The sequence below is a fragment of the Pongo abelii genome, chromosome 10 (genome assembly GCF_028885655.2).
Source record: "Pongo abelii isolate AG06213 chromosome 10, NHGRI_mPonAbe1-v2.0_pri, whole genome shotgun sequence".
Classification (NCBI taxonomy): Eukaryota; Metazoa; Chordata; class Mammalia; order Primates; family Hominidae; genus Pongo; species Pongo abelii.
The window spans coordinates 64109767-64124182 of NC_071995.2; the positions used below are offsets into that span (position 1 = coordinate 64109767).

Below are 14416 nucleotides of genomic sequence, written 5' to 3' on the forward strand. Positions count from 1 at the left end.
TTAAGAAATTTTAAGCATTTAAAGTTATCTACCAACTTTTCAATAAACTATTGAGAAAAATAAGAAAAGCTTACTATATTTAAACAATTCCAAGAGTTTACTGCATCAAATTTTATAAGCTTAAATTTTCTGAAACATTTGGGTCATGTCCTCTTTATTTCTGTATTGTGCCCCAATTTAGCAGTGTGCCTGGCACAAAGTTTGTGACCTCATGACCAAGTGGCCTTATTCTATTTCACATTTTACTTGAGTCCTCCTGGGAAGTTAACATCCCCTTCTAAACAGATACACAGCTCTCAGCCCTGTGAGAGCAGAAATCTTATCTTATTCAATCTGTCCCAAGCATCTGGAAAGTCCCTGGCCCACATACTAGGCATTCAGTAAGTATTTGGTTGTTCCAGTTAACATATGAGATGGTTAATCTGATTATAGTGAAATTCAGAGGGAATGCTAAGTTTAGATTGCTTAACTAAAAGTAAATTTAAATAAAAGTGAATTTAGCAAACTGTAGTAAGACAGATTTAACTAAAAATCATTTCTCAGAAAACTAGTTTCAAAGAGTAGAAGTTAAACAGGTTTCTTTGCTGCTGGAACCCTGTAGGACTATTATAATCCTAAACTAAAATCTTTTGTAAACCTTCAAGTATGTAGCATTTCCCAAATTGATGTGAACACAATTTATTTTTTTTAACCAAGCATCCAGAGGAAACTGATACTGAAGAACACACTCTGGGAAATGCTGCATGATACTATATTAGGCCACACAACATAACATTAAATCAGTTTCCATCAAAAACCTGAAATGTTCTAATTTCCTAAAAAGCATACTAATTTGTATATGTTAATATTCTACCTAAAATTAAGACAAGAAAACATTTAATTGAAGAATCTGGTCTTCTCTAGGACTAAAAAACCTTAAGCATATATGAAAGAAAAAAATCAAACTTGAACATCTACAAACAAAATATCTTTTATTCTGTGGAATCAAAGCTCCACACAAGTACTTTATAAGATCCATTAATACTGTATTTCTTTTTTTTTTTTTTTTTTTTTTGAGACAGAGTCTTACTCTGTTGCCCAGGGTGGAGTGCAGTGGGGCAATCTTGGTTCACTGCAACCTCCATCTCCTGGGTTCAAGCGATTCTCCTGCCTCAGCCTCCCAAGTAGCTGGGACTACAGGTGTGCACCCCCATGCCCGGCTAATTTTGTATTTTTAGTAGAGATGGAGTTTCACCGTATTAGCCAGGCTGGTCTCGAACTGACCTCGTGATCCGCCTGCCTCAGCCTCCCAAAGTGCTGGGATTACATACAGGTGTGATTTACCGTGCCCAGCCCTAATGTAGTATTTTTAAATGATATGATTATACAACAGCTTTGTTTAAATCTAAGTTCACAAAAATTTCTCAGTACATCATCTGTTTTATCTCTACTGACTATAATTACCAGTTGTAAGAACAATTCTAACCATATTAATACCTGACAGAATGTTGAGACCTGATTATAACCAGATATTGGGTAGCATCCAATTAAAGTGTCAGTAGAGCTTGGATGTATCAAAGAAAATATTTTATTCAAGTTCCCAAAACAAACTTGAGGAGTTATACTGGGTTTGAATTGAAGAAAAAAGGCCAAGTTAAAATAGGAGAACAAATGGTTTTCATTTGGTGGCAGTTGAAATCAAAGTATACATGTGTATACATTCTAATCCATCATCTATCCCATGTGGCATTTTCTAAGATTTTAAGAGTCTACCAGGCCAAACCCTTTGCCACTTTCACTGCTTTTGCTTTGCTTTTCCCCTTTCTTTTCTCTCGCTTTGCCTTCAGCCTTTTTCTTTGCCTTTGGTTCATCCATATTGGGTACTGTCCATGCTGGTCTAGAAGAGTCTTTTTGTTTCTCTTAATATCAGTCTCCATTTTCATGTCATCTGCATTAAAAGATGGAAAAACTATTAACACCATGTATGAAAAAAACCACCCTGTGAAAGCATATTAATGCACTGAGAACATCAGAACATTAGAACTGAAGGTAGACCAAAAATAGAGAAGAAAAAACTTTCTAAAGAATGTTGGCATGACTGTCCTTCCTTAGAATAGTAATGTTAAATAGGAAACATTTAGGATGCATGGCTCTGAGTTAGTACATTAGTAGATATGTGGTTCTGAGCACATGTGAGTTACAAGAACATTTCTCACATTAAGTGATTCCTTGAGTTCAGTAAGCACACCTACACTTCTAAGGGATACACCTTAGATGCAATGAACTGATTAGGAATGACTGGCCATTTCTTATGAACTTGAACTAAATTATAATGAACTGAGAATGAACTTTAATGAACTCGATAGAGTAGTCAGCAGCAGGGTTGTAATGGCAGAGACAGGCACTCAACAGAGAAGAAAGACCTGGACACATCCTGGGGCTGGCATACTTTTCCTAGCTAGGTAACACCCAGAGATCCAGCTCTACTGATAGGAGACTTGGCAGGAAGCTCAGTGCAAGCATGCTGTGGTACACCTATCACCTTCTCCACTGTGAAGGACATGCTCAGAGTCCCTCACTGGGACCTCCTTATCAGGATACACAAAGTCTTCTATTATCTCGACTACCTGGCATTATATTAGATATTCACCATTGTTTCCACAGTATCTAGAATAGTGTCTGGTATATAACAGCCACTCAATAACTAGTGTTGAATGATTATTTTAGGTGCTGTTCTAGTTTATGGGGATACAGTGGTCCATATGAGCTCCTAGCCCTCACGGAGTTTACAATGTTCTGTTGAGGGGAGACTAACAAAGCAAACAGAAAGAAAACCTCAGCCAGGTATAGTATCTATAGGCATTTGTAGTCTCAGCTATTTGAGAGACTGGGGTGGGAGGATCATTTGAGGCCAGGAGTTCAAGGATGTTGTGGGCTTGGTCACGCCTGTGAACAGCCACTATACTCCAGCCTGGGCAACAAAGTGAGATCCTGTCTCCCAAAAAAAAAAAAAAAAAGAACTGGTAGGCGCTGGTAAGAACATGTTAAGATAATGAGGTTTTTAAGCATGGCAGTGATATAATCTGATTTACCTTCTAAAAAGATCACATTGGTGGATATGTAGAAGATAAATGAGAAGGGAACAAGAGCAGAAGAGAGAAGTAAAAAGGCTCCTATAATAGTACAGGCAAGAGATGACGGCCATCTGAATCAAGGTGAAAGCAGGAGAAAAATGGATACAGATTTCTAATGTATTTTTGGGACAATCAGTAACACTTGCTAATGGTTTAGATGTGGGGAATAAAGGAAAGAGAAATCAAGGATGACTACTAGGTTTACGGCTTAAGAAATTAGGCAGGCAGTTGAAGGAGTAGAAATAAGGAAAAACATGAACTTGAGGGTGGAGATGAGAACCAAATTGATAACACATAGATTACTAAATGCGGAGACTCCCTCAGTCTCAGTCCCACCTCCCTTTAGCTCCTAAAATATCTAAGAATAAGGGCATCCAGAATTCCCCAGGCAGGACATAAGAGAATTTCTCTCGGGGGATGATGAGAAAAAAAAAAGACTTAACAGATTCTGATATAAGAGATCTCCGAATAAAACCTCCTGGAGCCATTCCAATTCTTCTATACATCTAGCAGTTGACACACCCTCTCCCACACCTTGTCTCCCTCCAGCTTCCAATCATCATTGTAGTGCCACACTTTTAAATACAAACAACGACCACTGATCACCAGACATTTGAGAAAAGCTTCTAATATGAAAGAAAGAGACAAAAGTAAAGGAATGGAAGGGCTTGGGAGGGAATTCCAAGAGGAAAGACAGATAATACATACCATAAATAAAAATTTCAAAAGCAAACTGTAATTAATACCTTTAGGAAAATCAGAGAAGATACATGCCCATTTAGAACACAGAGTTGATGACTCAAGGGGCATTTAAAAAACATAAAGAACACAAAGCTATGAAAAAGGAACAGTAGGCTGGGCGCAGTGGCTCACGCCTGTAATCCCAGCACTTTGGGAGGCCGAGGCGGGCGGATCACGAGGTCAGGAGATCAAGACCATCCTAGCTAACACGGTGAAACCCCGTCTCCACTAAAAATACAAAAAATTAGCCGGGCGCGATGGCAGGTGCCTGTAGTCGCAGCTACTCGGGAGGCTGAGGCAGGAGAATGGCGCAAACCCAGGAGGCGGAGCTTGCACTGAGCCAAGATCACGCCACTGCACTCCAGCCTGGGCAATAGAGCAAGACTCCATCTCAAAAAAAAAGTAAAAAAAAAAAAAAAAAAAGAAAAGAAAAACTTTTAGAAATTAAAAATATAAGAGAAAACCAAGTAATAAGAACCAGAATACAAGGTCAAGGAAATTAGAGGGTATAACAAAAGATATAGAAAACAGGAGAGAAAAGAAAACAGGATCAATCCAAAAGAATCAAGAGTGGATGGGCATCTGGTATCTAGAACATATAAAGAACTCTTAACAACCTGATAATAAAAAGACAAACAACGTAATTGAAAAACGAGGCAAAAGACTTGAGTAGACCTTTCTCCAAAAAGATACACAAATGGTCAATAAGCATATGAAAAAATGTTCAGCCGGGTGCGGTGGCTCACACCTGTAATCCCAGCACTTTGGGAGGCTGAGGCAGGTGGATCACTTGAGGTCAGGAGTTCAAGACCAGCCTGGCCAACATGGTGAAACCCCAACTCTACTAAAAATGCAAAATTCAGCTGGGCATGGTGGCACACGCCTGTATTCCCAGCTACTTGGGAGTCTGAGGCAGGAGAATTGCTTGAACCTGGGAGGCAGAGGTTGTGGTGAGCTGAGATCATGCCACTGCACTCCAGCCTGGGCAACAGTGAGACTCCATCTCAAAAAAAAAAAAAAACAAAAAGCAAACAAACAAAAAACAAAAAACACTTCATTCAACGTCATTAGTCATTAGGAAACTCCGAATCAAAATTACAATGAGAATCTATTTCATACCCACAAAGATGGCTATAATCTGAAAATGGAAAACAAGTATTAGTGAGGATGTGAAGAAACTCAAATATTCAAACACTGCAGGTGGGAATGTAAAATAGTGTGGCTGATGTGGAAAACATTAAAAACAATTACCATATGACCCAGCAATTCCACTTATCAAACAAAACCTTGCGCACCTGAATGTTCATAGCAGCACTATTCACAACACCCATAAGGGGAAAGAAATCCAAATGCCCAGCAACTGTTGAATGGATATGAAACGTGGCACATGCAATGGACTATTATTTAGCCTTAAAAAGAAAGGAAGTACTGATTATATGCTACAATGTGGGTGACCTTCAAAAGCACCATGCTAAGGGAAATACGTCAGGCACAAAGGTCTCATTATATATGATTCCATTTATAAGAAATATTCAAAACAGGTAAATTCACACATGAAAAGAGCACATTAGTGGTTGCCAGAGGCTGGGGGTAGGAGGAGGAGAGACAGACTCTTTAATGGGTATTAAGTTTCCTTTTGGGGTGAGGAAAGTGTTTTGGAACTAGAGGTGATGGTTGCACAACATGAATGTACTAAATACCACTGAACTGTACACTTTAAAATGGTTAATTTTATGTTATGTGGATTTTGCCTTCACAACAACAAAAAATAACCAATAGGGAGGGGTGACCTGTGTAAGGAAATGAAAACAGCAAGTGAAGGCAAGTGTTTCAAAAAGTTTCAAGGACAGCTGAAATAAAGCAGCAGATTGAGAGAACTTGAGATCAAGGGAGAAATTTTTCTTTCTTTCTTTTGACATTGAACATCCCAGAACACATCTATGCTGTTGGCAATGACCCAGTGGAGGAGACTGATAAGGCAGATGCATGAGTACAACCCCTGAGAATGTAATGGTGGAGAGGATTCAGAACACAAGTGGAGAAACTGGCCTTGGAGAGAGCATTAATAAAAAAGGGAAAACAGACTATACAACATTTAAATTTAATTTCTTTAAATTCTTATAGACTTGGGTAGTGGAAAGATGAGGATATTTCTGTTGGTTGGCCCCTTTTTCTCACAGAAGTTGAAGTAAAATGCTTTTTGTAATTTTTATTGATACGGAGTGGGAGAAGGATGAAATGGGAAGAAAAAAAGTTAAAAACAGCCATTTTTAAAGGGAAAAAACCCCCTAAGTTTGGGAGATTGAGAAATACTGCTCTCTTCCTTGGGCATAAGACATCAAATAAATGTATTTCTATTTTAAAGTCTGGGTATTGCGAATGCTTAATTTAGTTTGCTGCCAAATTGGTGCATTAAATGTGCAAAAAGCAGCATTATATATATATCCTCCAACTTCATGAGTAAGACACAAAGGTTCCTAGAATCTGTCAAAATGAAATAGTGAAACCCTGTGATTTTCAGGATAATAGTATAAGGGCATAGGACTCATAGAATGGGAATTAGATCTTACAAAGAGTAAAATGAAGACCTATGCTGCCTAGGCCGAGTGAACTGTGTACCCTTCCAACCAGAGTATGTCTAGATTTGTCTACTCCTGTAGAACTGTTTATTCCTGAGACATGGAGGCTATTGTATAAACACCAAAGACCCACTCTAAATAATCCAAAACATAACTATATACATGAACAGGCTTGACAGAATTTTTTTTTTTTTAAATGAAGGGCAGAGGGGCTGGGCACTGTGGTTCATGCCTGTAACCCAGTGCTTTGGAAGGCTGAGGTGGGAAGAATCCGCTTCAGCTCAGAAATTCAAAGCTGCAGGAAGCTATAATCACACCACTGCACTCTAGCCTAGGTGACAGAGGGAGGAGACCTTGCCTCAAAAAAAAAAAAAAAGAGAGAAAGAAAGAAAAAGAAGAAGCACACTCACCCTTTTCATCTTTTACCTCACATTGCATTTTCTCTTGGCAATGTTTGGGTTTGGGTACCACCACAGCTGCTATCTCTTGAACATCTTTCATTAAAACATCACCGTCTAGTTTGAGAATACTTTTAAGCCTGCTGACCTCCTTTGGGGCATTCTTTTTTCTCTTTTCAGCACGCATCTTTCTTTTCCACTTACTCCGTAAGCTTTTAGCCATGTTTTACCTGAAGTTAACAAAAACACACATTCAAAAGTAAATCTTTAATATAAAAAAGAAAAAAGGCAAATCCTTAGAAAACCAGGCCAACAGGTATCTCTACAAAACAAGTGAAAAGTAAAACTCTTCAATCTGTTCACTTTTTTTTATGACTTAACATGCAACTTATATGAAGATCAACATGGTACATACAGTCACTAAATAACAATTAAGATATCAAATCAAACTTGTGGTCATAAGCAAACTACAAATCAAACCAATTCTGAAAGCACCTTGAATTTCTTTTTTTTTTTTTTTTTTTTTTTTGAGACGGAGTCTTGCTCTGTCTCCCAGGCTGGAGTGCAGTGGCACGATCTCAGCTCACCGCAAGCGCCACCTCCCAGGTTCACGCCATTCTCCTGCCTCAGCCTCCCGAGCAGCTGGGACTACAGGTGCCCGCCACCACGCCCGGCTAATTTTTTGTATTTTTAGTAGAGATGGGGTTTCACCGTGTTAGCCAGCATAGTCTCGATCTCCTAACCTTGTGATCCCCCCGCCTCAGCCTCCCAAAGTGCTGGGATTACAGACTTGAGTCACCGCGCCCGGCTGAATTTCTTTACAAAATACAGAAACTTAATTTCCCCAGAATGCAAGAGCGTCATCACCTTACGTTTATGCAACAGCTTACAAATTACAAAATGATTTTTATAAACACTTCACCTCATCTTCATTATCCATCCTCTCAAGCCAACTTAACGACTGTAAACTTATCTGTTCCTACTCGTTTTCTTTCCACTCAGTTCCGCCCTAAATCCTCCACAAGGTGCTCAGTGTGATCTTTTAAAAGAGCATTCACTGCCTTTCTTCGAGTTCTTTAAAGACCTCCTCCCTCATATATATTCAAGATCTACAAGGTCATTTGTGATCTGTCCCCTGCCTCCTTCAACTCTATTTCATTTCATTCCCCATCCCCATCCCCGCAGGCTCCAACTACGTCTGTAAAGAGTCCAAACTATCTCTACGTCAGTGCCTTCATATTTGCTGTCCCTATGCCTGGCAACTGCTCTTCTCAAGGCTTGCTCCTTCATTCGATACCTCAGAAAGGACTCCTCTGACCTCTGTAAGCTCCCTTCCCTGCTTAATAAGTGTTACAACCTGAAACTCTTGTTTTCTGTCACGCCCCCCACCCTCTCCCCAGACTGTAGACTCCACGAAGGTAGAGGGAAAGGTCTTGTTCACTGCTGAATCGCCCAGTGCACAGAATTTTGCATATTTGTTGAACGAACGACTAACATTTTTTGAACGCCGGCAATCACAAAGTCATTCCGCTCCCTTGTTTACATAACTCAACCCTTGAGAAGGGCTAGGAAAGCGGGCGGTAAACAACCTTGAGGGCCAAAGTTAACTTCAGCGGGAGTGAACAACAGCGGTGGGCTCCACTTTACCCAGTGCACTCGAAAGCCGGAGGGCCCCCACCAAGAGCACGGGGAACCCTCGCCCTCAACAAGGCCTGCATCGCCGGACAGGAGCTCAAGTATAGCCCAGCGAGTGTCAAGAAACGAAATTCTCCAGGGGTGGCGGAATCAAGCGCCAAGTCCCATGTCTCACTGGACCGGTGAGGCACCGAACTCACCTGAGAAACGAACACCCACACCTCAGGCTCACGCCGACCGGAAGTCTTTGCACTTCCGTCTTCCGGGCAGAGGCCATCCGGGGCGGACGCATTGCACGCCGGGAGACAAAATGTCTCAAGAATCCTTGAGAAGCGGGATTTTGGAAGCCGGGCGCTGACGAGCTTCCGCCTTTGGTGTAATCGCGGACCTAGAAACTTGGTCCGTCCCATACAGGTGTAGAAGTCGGATATGGAGAATGCAGAAGCGTGTCCGGTCAAGGTTAGGCTCCAGGTAGGTCCGCTTTCTGGACGTGGGCAGGGTAGCCCCGAGACTAACCTGTGGAGTGAACCTGGCCAGGGGACCCTACTTGTCAGATAGGGAGCTCCGAGCCGACCTTTAGATCTGACCACACCGTTTACATGATACGCATGTATTTCCTTAGATCAAGTCAGCCTAGATCAGGTGTTCTTCCAGAGGCCGTATTGAGATCATTTTTATTTGCAGCCTGTGCATTTTCTCATCTCGGGTGATGGCCTCACAGATGTACACATATGTCAAACCGTATCAAACTGCACACTTTAAATATGTGCAACTTATTGCATGTCAGTTATACTCAAAGCTGTTACCAAAAACAGAAAACAAGCTTTTCCTACCCCAGAGAAGAATTTAAAGGGTAAAATGATCAAAGGATTTCAGTTCTATCATTGTTTACCTGTCTGATCACTTACATATCAGGCACAATGCTAAGCCTAGGACGATTGTCTTAGCTCACGAAGAACACTTACTTTACAACTATTTCTAATGGCATAGGCTTTGGAATCATATAGGTCTGTGTTGTATTCTTGCTTCCAACATTTGTGAACGATATGGGTGAGTAATTAATGTCATAAGGGCCTGAATTTCCTTGTCCCTAAAGTGAACATAATACAACCTAATTGATGCTGTTAAAGAGTTCAACAAATGGTACCCTTTTTACATTATAGTTTCAAACGTATAGCTACAGAGTACTATTTGTAAGCAATGTTTCTAGAGATTTACGACATATACCCAAAAAACATGTCTTTAATGATGTTCTGGTAAACTCCTGCTGGTTGCTAGAAAAAAGGGTTCTGAGGCAATCTATGGGTACCTTTTTTCTTTAAATTTGTGCCCTTTATGAAACCATGCATAGTATGGAAATTACTGAATTCAGAATACAGCAAGGTTAAAGAGGCTGAAAAAAACTTAGAACATTTGATACAAAAAAAAGGAAGCATGCCTAAGAAACCTGGTTTATTTAAATGAGATTTCATTCTTATAAAGCAAGTGAATTTCTGTTTTACAAGTTAACCATATACTGTACCTCATCTTTCAAATGAGAAGTTAGCTACCTCACCCAAAAATACATGTGCACATTGCATTTTAGAGAAAGCTTACATTCTGATAGTCCATATTTACTGTATCTTGTTTAACATACCAGGACAAGACTTTTGAATAGGCACTTAGCACCAGAAAAAATAATTTACCTATTATGAAAATGTCATGTTGTTAAAATACCATGCCATGATTTAGCATTGCAAGTGCTTTAAACAGCTGAGTAAAACATCCTTTTACTCCTTTTTACTTATGTCCCCTCACCAGTTATATAAAAGCAGTTCTAGAGGAGTTAAGTGGCCTTAGTATATTTAAAAGTCTAATTCGTTCCTTCATTCATGCCTTTGAATATGCACTCTATTATAGGCACTATGCTGAATTTGCAAAGATGAAGGAAACTAAACTACTGTTTTCAGGAAACTTTATCTCCTAATGGACAAACAAGGCTTAAGGGTCCAACTAAACATTGCAGTGGCTCATCACAGAGCTGGAAGGAGCCTATATATAGAAATAGAGGCACAGTGGGTGGCCCTGAATACCTTACAGGAAGCAGACTGATTTTCTCATCCAAAAGGCATGCTACATGATGCAGAACAGTCAGTGGGGCCCCTGCAGTCAGGCCTCTTCCCATGGAATCCCTGATCTGCACAATCACTTAGTAAGGAACAGGAAGACTTCTGGGATTCAGATAGTGACCCCATGTTGCCCATTCCCTAGATGATGGGGACTTCAAGACAAAGCTCTAGAAAGATGAAAGGAAAAAGCGAAAAGCATTTAAGTCCTTAGCTGCTCCAAAAAAAGGCCTGCAGCTGGCTGTTGACCACTAATCCCTGGAAATGCATCAAGTAGACTGAAGCTAGGTCTGAGAAGAAATTAAGGCAGGTGTATACGGCCTGCTGCATCTCTTTTCCCAAATTACATTCAAGAAATACAGAAGTTCTCAGATACTGCTCTTTCCTCATTTTCTTCCTACCTCTTAGCTGTTCTTCCTTTGGCCCTTGCACACTGAGTTGCCTGTTGCTCTGTCCAAGTCCTGCTAATTCCACGTTCTTTTTTTTTTTTTTGAGACGGAGTCTCACTTCATCACCAGGCTGGAGTGCAGTGGCACGATCCTGGCTCACTGCAACCTCTGCCTCCCGGATTCAAGCAATTCTTCTGGCTCAGCCTCCTGAGTAGCTGGGATTACAGGCATACGCCAACATGCCCAGCTAATTTTGTATATTTAGTAGAGACGGGGTTTCACCGTGTTAGCCAGGCTGATCTTGAACTCCCAACCTCAGGTGATCTGCCCGCCTCGGTCTCCCAAAGTGCTGGAATTAAAGGTGTGAGCCACCATGCCCAGCCCTAATTCCACTTTCTATTAATATTTCTGGAGTCTGTATATTTTCACCTTTACTTAATGCAATGCTTTAAAATGGTCGAGGTATATTCCCTACCTAGAAGAACTCATTACTTATACACAGTGGGACACATACACGGACTTACATACCACATAAAATTCATTGACAGAACATAGGAATAAACCAATGGTTCATTTATAAAATGTAATATTTTGTACCAAAGGTTTTCAAACTTCTTGGTCTTGGGATTCCTTTACACGCTTATTAAATTGATCATATCAGAAATTAAAACAATTTTTTTTGGAAAATGTAAGTCATTTAGAAATGATAAACTTATTACATGTTAACATTTTCATGGAAAATAACTATTTTCTAAATAAAAAATAATTTAGTGAAAAGAATGGCATTGTTTTACATTTTAAAAATGTCAGATCTACTTTTGCTTATACAGAATCTTTAGTCACAAATCAGTCCATTCCACCTTTGAACTGAAAATGGTATTAATATCATCAGCTGACACTAATTAAGCACTTAGTTTGGTTTATTTATCTATCTCCTTTAATCCTTATAACAGCCCAATAAGCTAGACATCATTATTATTCCCATTATGAAGATAAGGCAAAAGACCTAAGGAAGGATAAATAATTTGCCAAATGTCACTTAAGCACCTGGTTGGATTGCAAGGATTCTAATCTAGATGCTTTTACCCACCATGCTATGTTAAACTTGATTGCACTGCATCATGCACTTGATAATTCAACAATTAATGATAATAAAGTCAAATTTACATCTACAAATCATGCAAGCTTAAACTGATACTACAAGTTTATTTCAACTTAGTAGCTGGGAAATACTTAGGGAGTGTTATGGGCTGAGTTGTAGTCCCCCCAAAATTCACATGAAGAAATCCTATTCCCAGCACTTCAGAATGTGACTGTATTTGGAGATAGGTTTTTAAAGAGGTAATTAAGGAAAAATGAGGTCCTCAGTGTGGGACCTAATCCAGTATGACTGGTGTCCTCATAAGAAGAAGAAATTTGGGCACAGACAAGTACAGAGGGAAGGCCATTTAAAGACACAGGGAGAAGACGGCCATCTAGAAATCAAAGAGAAAGGCCTCAGAGGAAACCAACCCTGCTAACACCCTGATCTTGGACTTTTAGCCTCCAGAACTGTGGGAAAATAAATTTCTTGTTGAAGCCACCCAAGCTGTAGTACTTTGTTATGGCAGCCTAACAAACTAGTACAGTGAGGGAATTTGACAAAATTTCATTGGTTACTGGTACACTGACCTAACATGCTGTGTGCACCAACACAAATGAAACCATAAGACAATATTTCCCAAATATTTTAATTTTGAAATAGATATACTTAATGGCTGATGACCCAGTATCTTTGGTGTCCTCTAACCACATTAGCATTCTATAATTTCAAATGAAATCTATACTTTAAAAAACAATTAATGTCAAATTTTGTCATAATATCTGACTTTCAGGCAGACTTTCAATTTTAGTACAATTTAAAATAAAAAGTCATTAACATTTTAATATAATACTGAATAATTCTCTGTGGAATTTATCTTTTACATTTTTTTCCTTTTAAGCAAAAAGAGATTTACAATTTATAATGGTAAAGACTCTACTACTTTAGAATCAAAGCCAAATCAATATTACTTAATAATTCAGGGAAAATTTAGATAAAATCACTAGACAAAGGCAAACTGATATTCTTATCTACTCATAAAATTATTTTTGAATTGCAAATGAATCACTATGCGTGGCTAATTTAGGAAGAAAAACTTTTTTTTTTTTTTTTGAGACTGAGTCTCGCTCTGTCACCAGGCTGGAATGCAGTGGTGTGATCTTGGCTCAATGCAACCTCCACCTCCCAGGTTCAAGCGATTCTCTGGCCTCAGCCTCTTGAGTAGCTGGGACTATAGGCGCATGCCACCACATCCAGCTAATTTTTGTATTTTTAGTAGAGACGGGGTTTCACCATGTTGGCCAGGATGGTCTTGACCTCTTGACCTTGTGATCCACCTGCCTCGGTCTCCCAAAGTGGTGGGATTACAGGCGTGAGCCACTATGCCCAGCCAGAAAAGCATTTTTAATAGAATTTTGATAGCTCTTAACTGAGATCCTAAATCAAGGATTTAGAAATGAGGTATCATAAAGAACAGTAAGATTTTAAAGCTCTCAAAATTACATATGATACAAATAAAGATTGTAACAGTATTTAATCATTGTTTCAAACTTTATTACTTAATGAAACAGTTTCTATATACTGCTTCCAATTACTTTAATCCTTTTTTTCTCGTTAAATTTTTGTTGTTGTTGTTCTTCAGTTGAGCTGAGACACTTTTAATTACTTTTTATTAACTGCTTCCAGAAACCGTAACAGGTGCAGGAACAGATTGATGATATCCAAGTAGAGGCTGATGGCAGCTAATACGTACTCTTCAGGTGACAGTTTATGCATCAGTGAGTGTGTGTCATAGATGATGAATCCACAGAAAAGAAGGGCTCCTGCAGCGGCTAAGACCAACTCCATTATCTCACTATAAAAAAATAACTATAGGGAAGAGATTAAAGAAACATGTTTATATTTGAGAACAGTATTAACAGGACTTAACTTACTTCCTCTAATGATTTACTGCTACATTACACATTTGACAATGGTGTACAACTTTGAATACAAATGTTAAAAGCAGAAAAAGGCAAGGCAGGTCCAAACTTGCCGTTGGATGGAAGGATGAATGAGCGGATATATTCCATTAAACTAAATTACCCACTTTGAAAAACAGCATTCCAAATATAAATTATTTAAAAATATATTTCATTTTTCACAATTAAATGTGCCACTGGAGCTTGGCAGTTGTAAGCGAGGGCCTCTTTCTATGTAATTTAATTCATTTATTCATTCATCTTTTTTTCAGTCAATAATAAGGACCAACACAAAACCCTGATTTTCTAAAAGGATAATTCTATAATCATTCTATATACAAATGTTCTGGATAATTATAACTAAGTGTCCTATCATAAGAGTATCTCTTATAGCTTTTTGAGGTTATTTATATT

The 14416-nt window shown here is 39.1% G+C and overlaps 3 protein-coding genes across 10 annotated transcripts in view; 1 reads left to right on the plus strand and 2 right to left on the minus strand.

The window, feature by feature from the left end:
* Positions 1-1549: 1549 nt before the first annotated feature.
* Positions 1550-8754, minus strand: LLPH (LLP homolog, long-term synaptic facilitation factor). Its single transcript, XM_002823488.6, has 3 exons — positions 8667-8754; positions 6844-7061; positions 1550-1927 (listed from the first exon to the last, which is right to left on the minus strand). Exons 2-3 carry the CDS (start codon positions 7052-7054, stop codon positions 1749-1751), a joined length of 390 nt encoding a protein of 129 aa, XP_002823534.2. The 5' UTR covers positions 7055-7061; positions 8667-8754; the 3' UTR covers positions 1550-1748.
* A 34-nt stretch (positions 8755-8788) lies between these two features.
* IRAK3 (interleukin 1 receptor associated kinase 3) overlaps positions 8789-14416 on the plus strand; it is a 118733-nt gene continuing 113105 nt past the window's right edge. For 4 of the 7 annotated variants that reach the window (XM_054527363.2, XM_054527364.2, XM_054527367.2 and 1 more), the window contains exon 1: positions 8790-8937. The gene's annotated coding sequence lies outside the window, so the exon portion shown is untranslated. Of the gene's footprint in view, positions 8938-14416 lie in introns of all 7 variants that reach the window. The other 3 variants (XM_054527362.2, XM_054527368.2, XM_054527359.2) reach the window with 2 other exon arrangements.
* TMBIM4 (transmembrane BAX inhibitor motif containing 4) overlaps positions 11519-14416 on the minus strand; it is a 36006-nt gene continuing 33108 nt past the window's right edge. Inside the window, 1 exon segment of one of the 2 annotated variants that reach the window (NM_001132624.1) lies at positions 11519-13910. In NM_001132624.1, the coding sequence (NP_001126096.1) occupies positions 13704-13910 (207 nt within the window). In that variant the 3' untranslated portion in view covers positions 11519-13703. 2 annotated transcript variants of the gene reach the window in all.

What these genes read in the sequence shown, in the direction of transcription:
- LLPH (XM_002823488.6), bottom strand. Translation starts at nt 7,054, where the DNA reads ATGGCTAAAAGCTTACGGAGTAAGTGGAAAAGAAAGATGCGTGCTGAA. An exon ending in TGAGGTAAAAGATGAAAAGG is followed by an intron (nt 1,928 to 6,843) that starts GTGAGTGTGCTT and finishes CTTTTAATGCAG; the next exon opens with ATGACATGAAAATGGAGACT.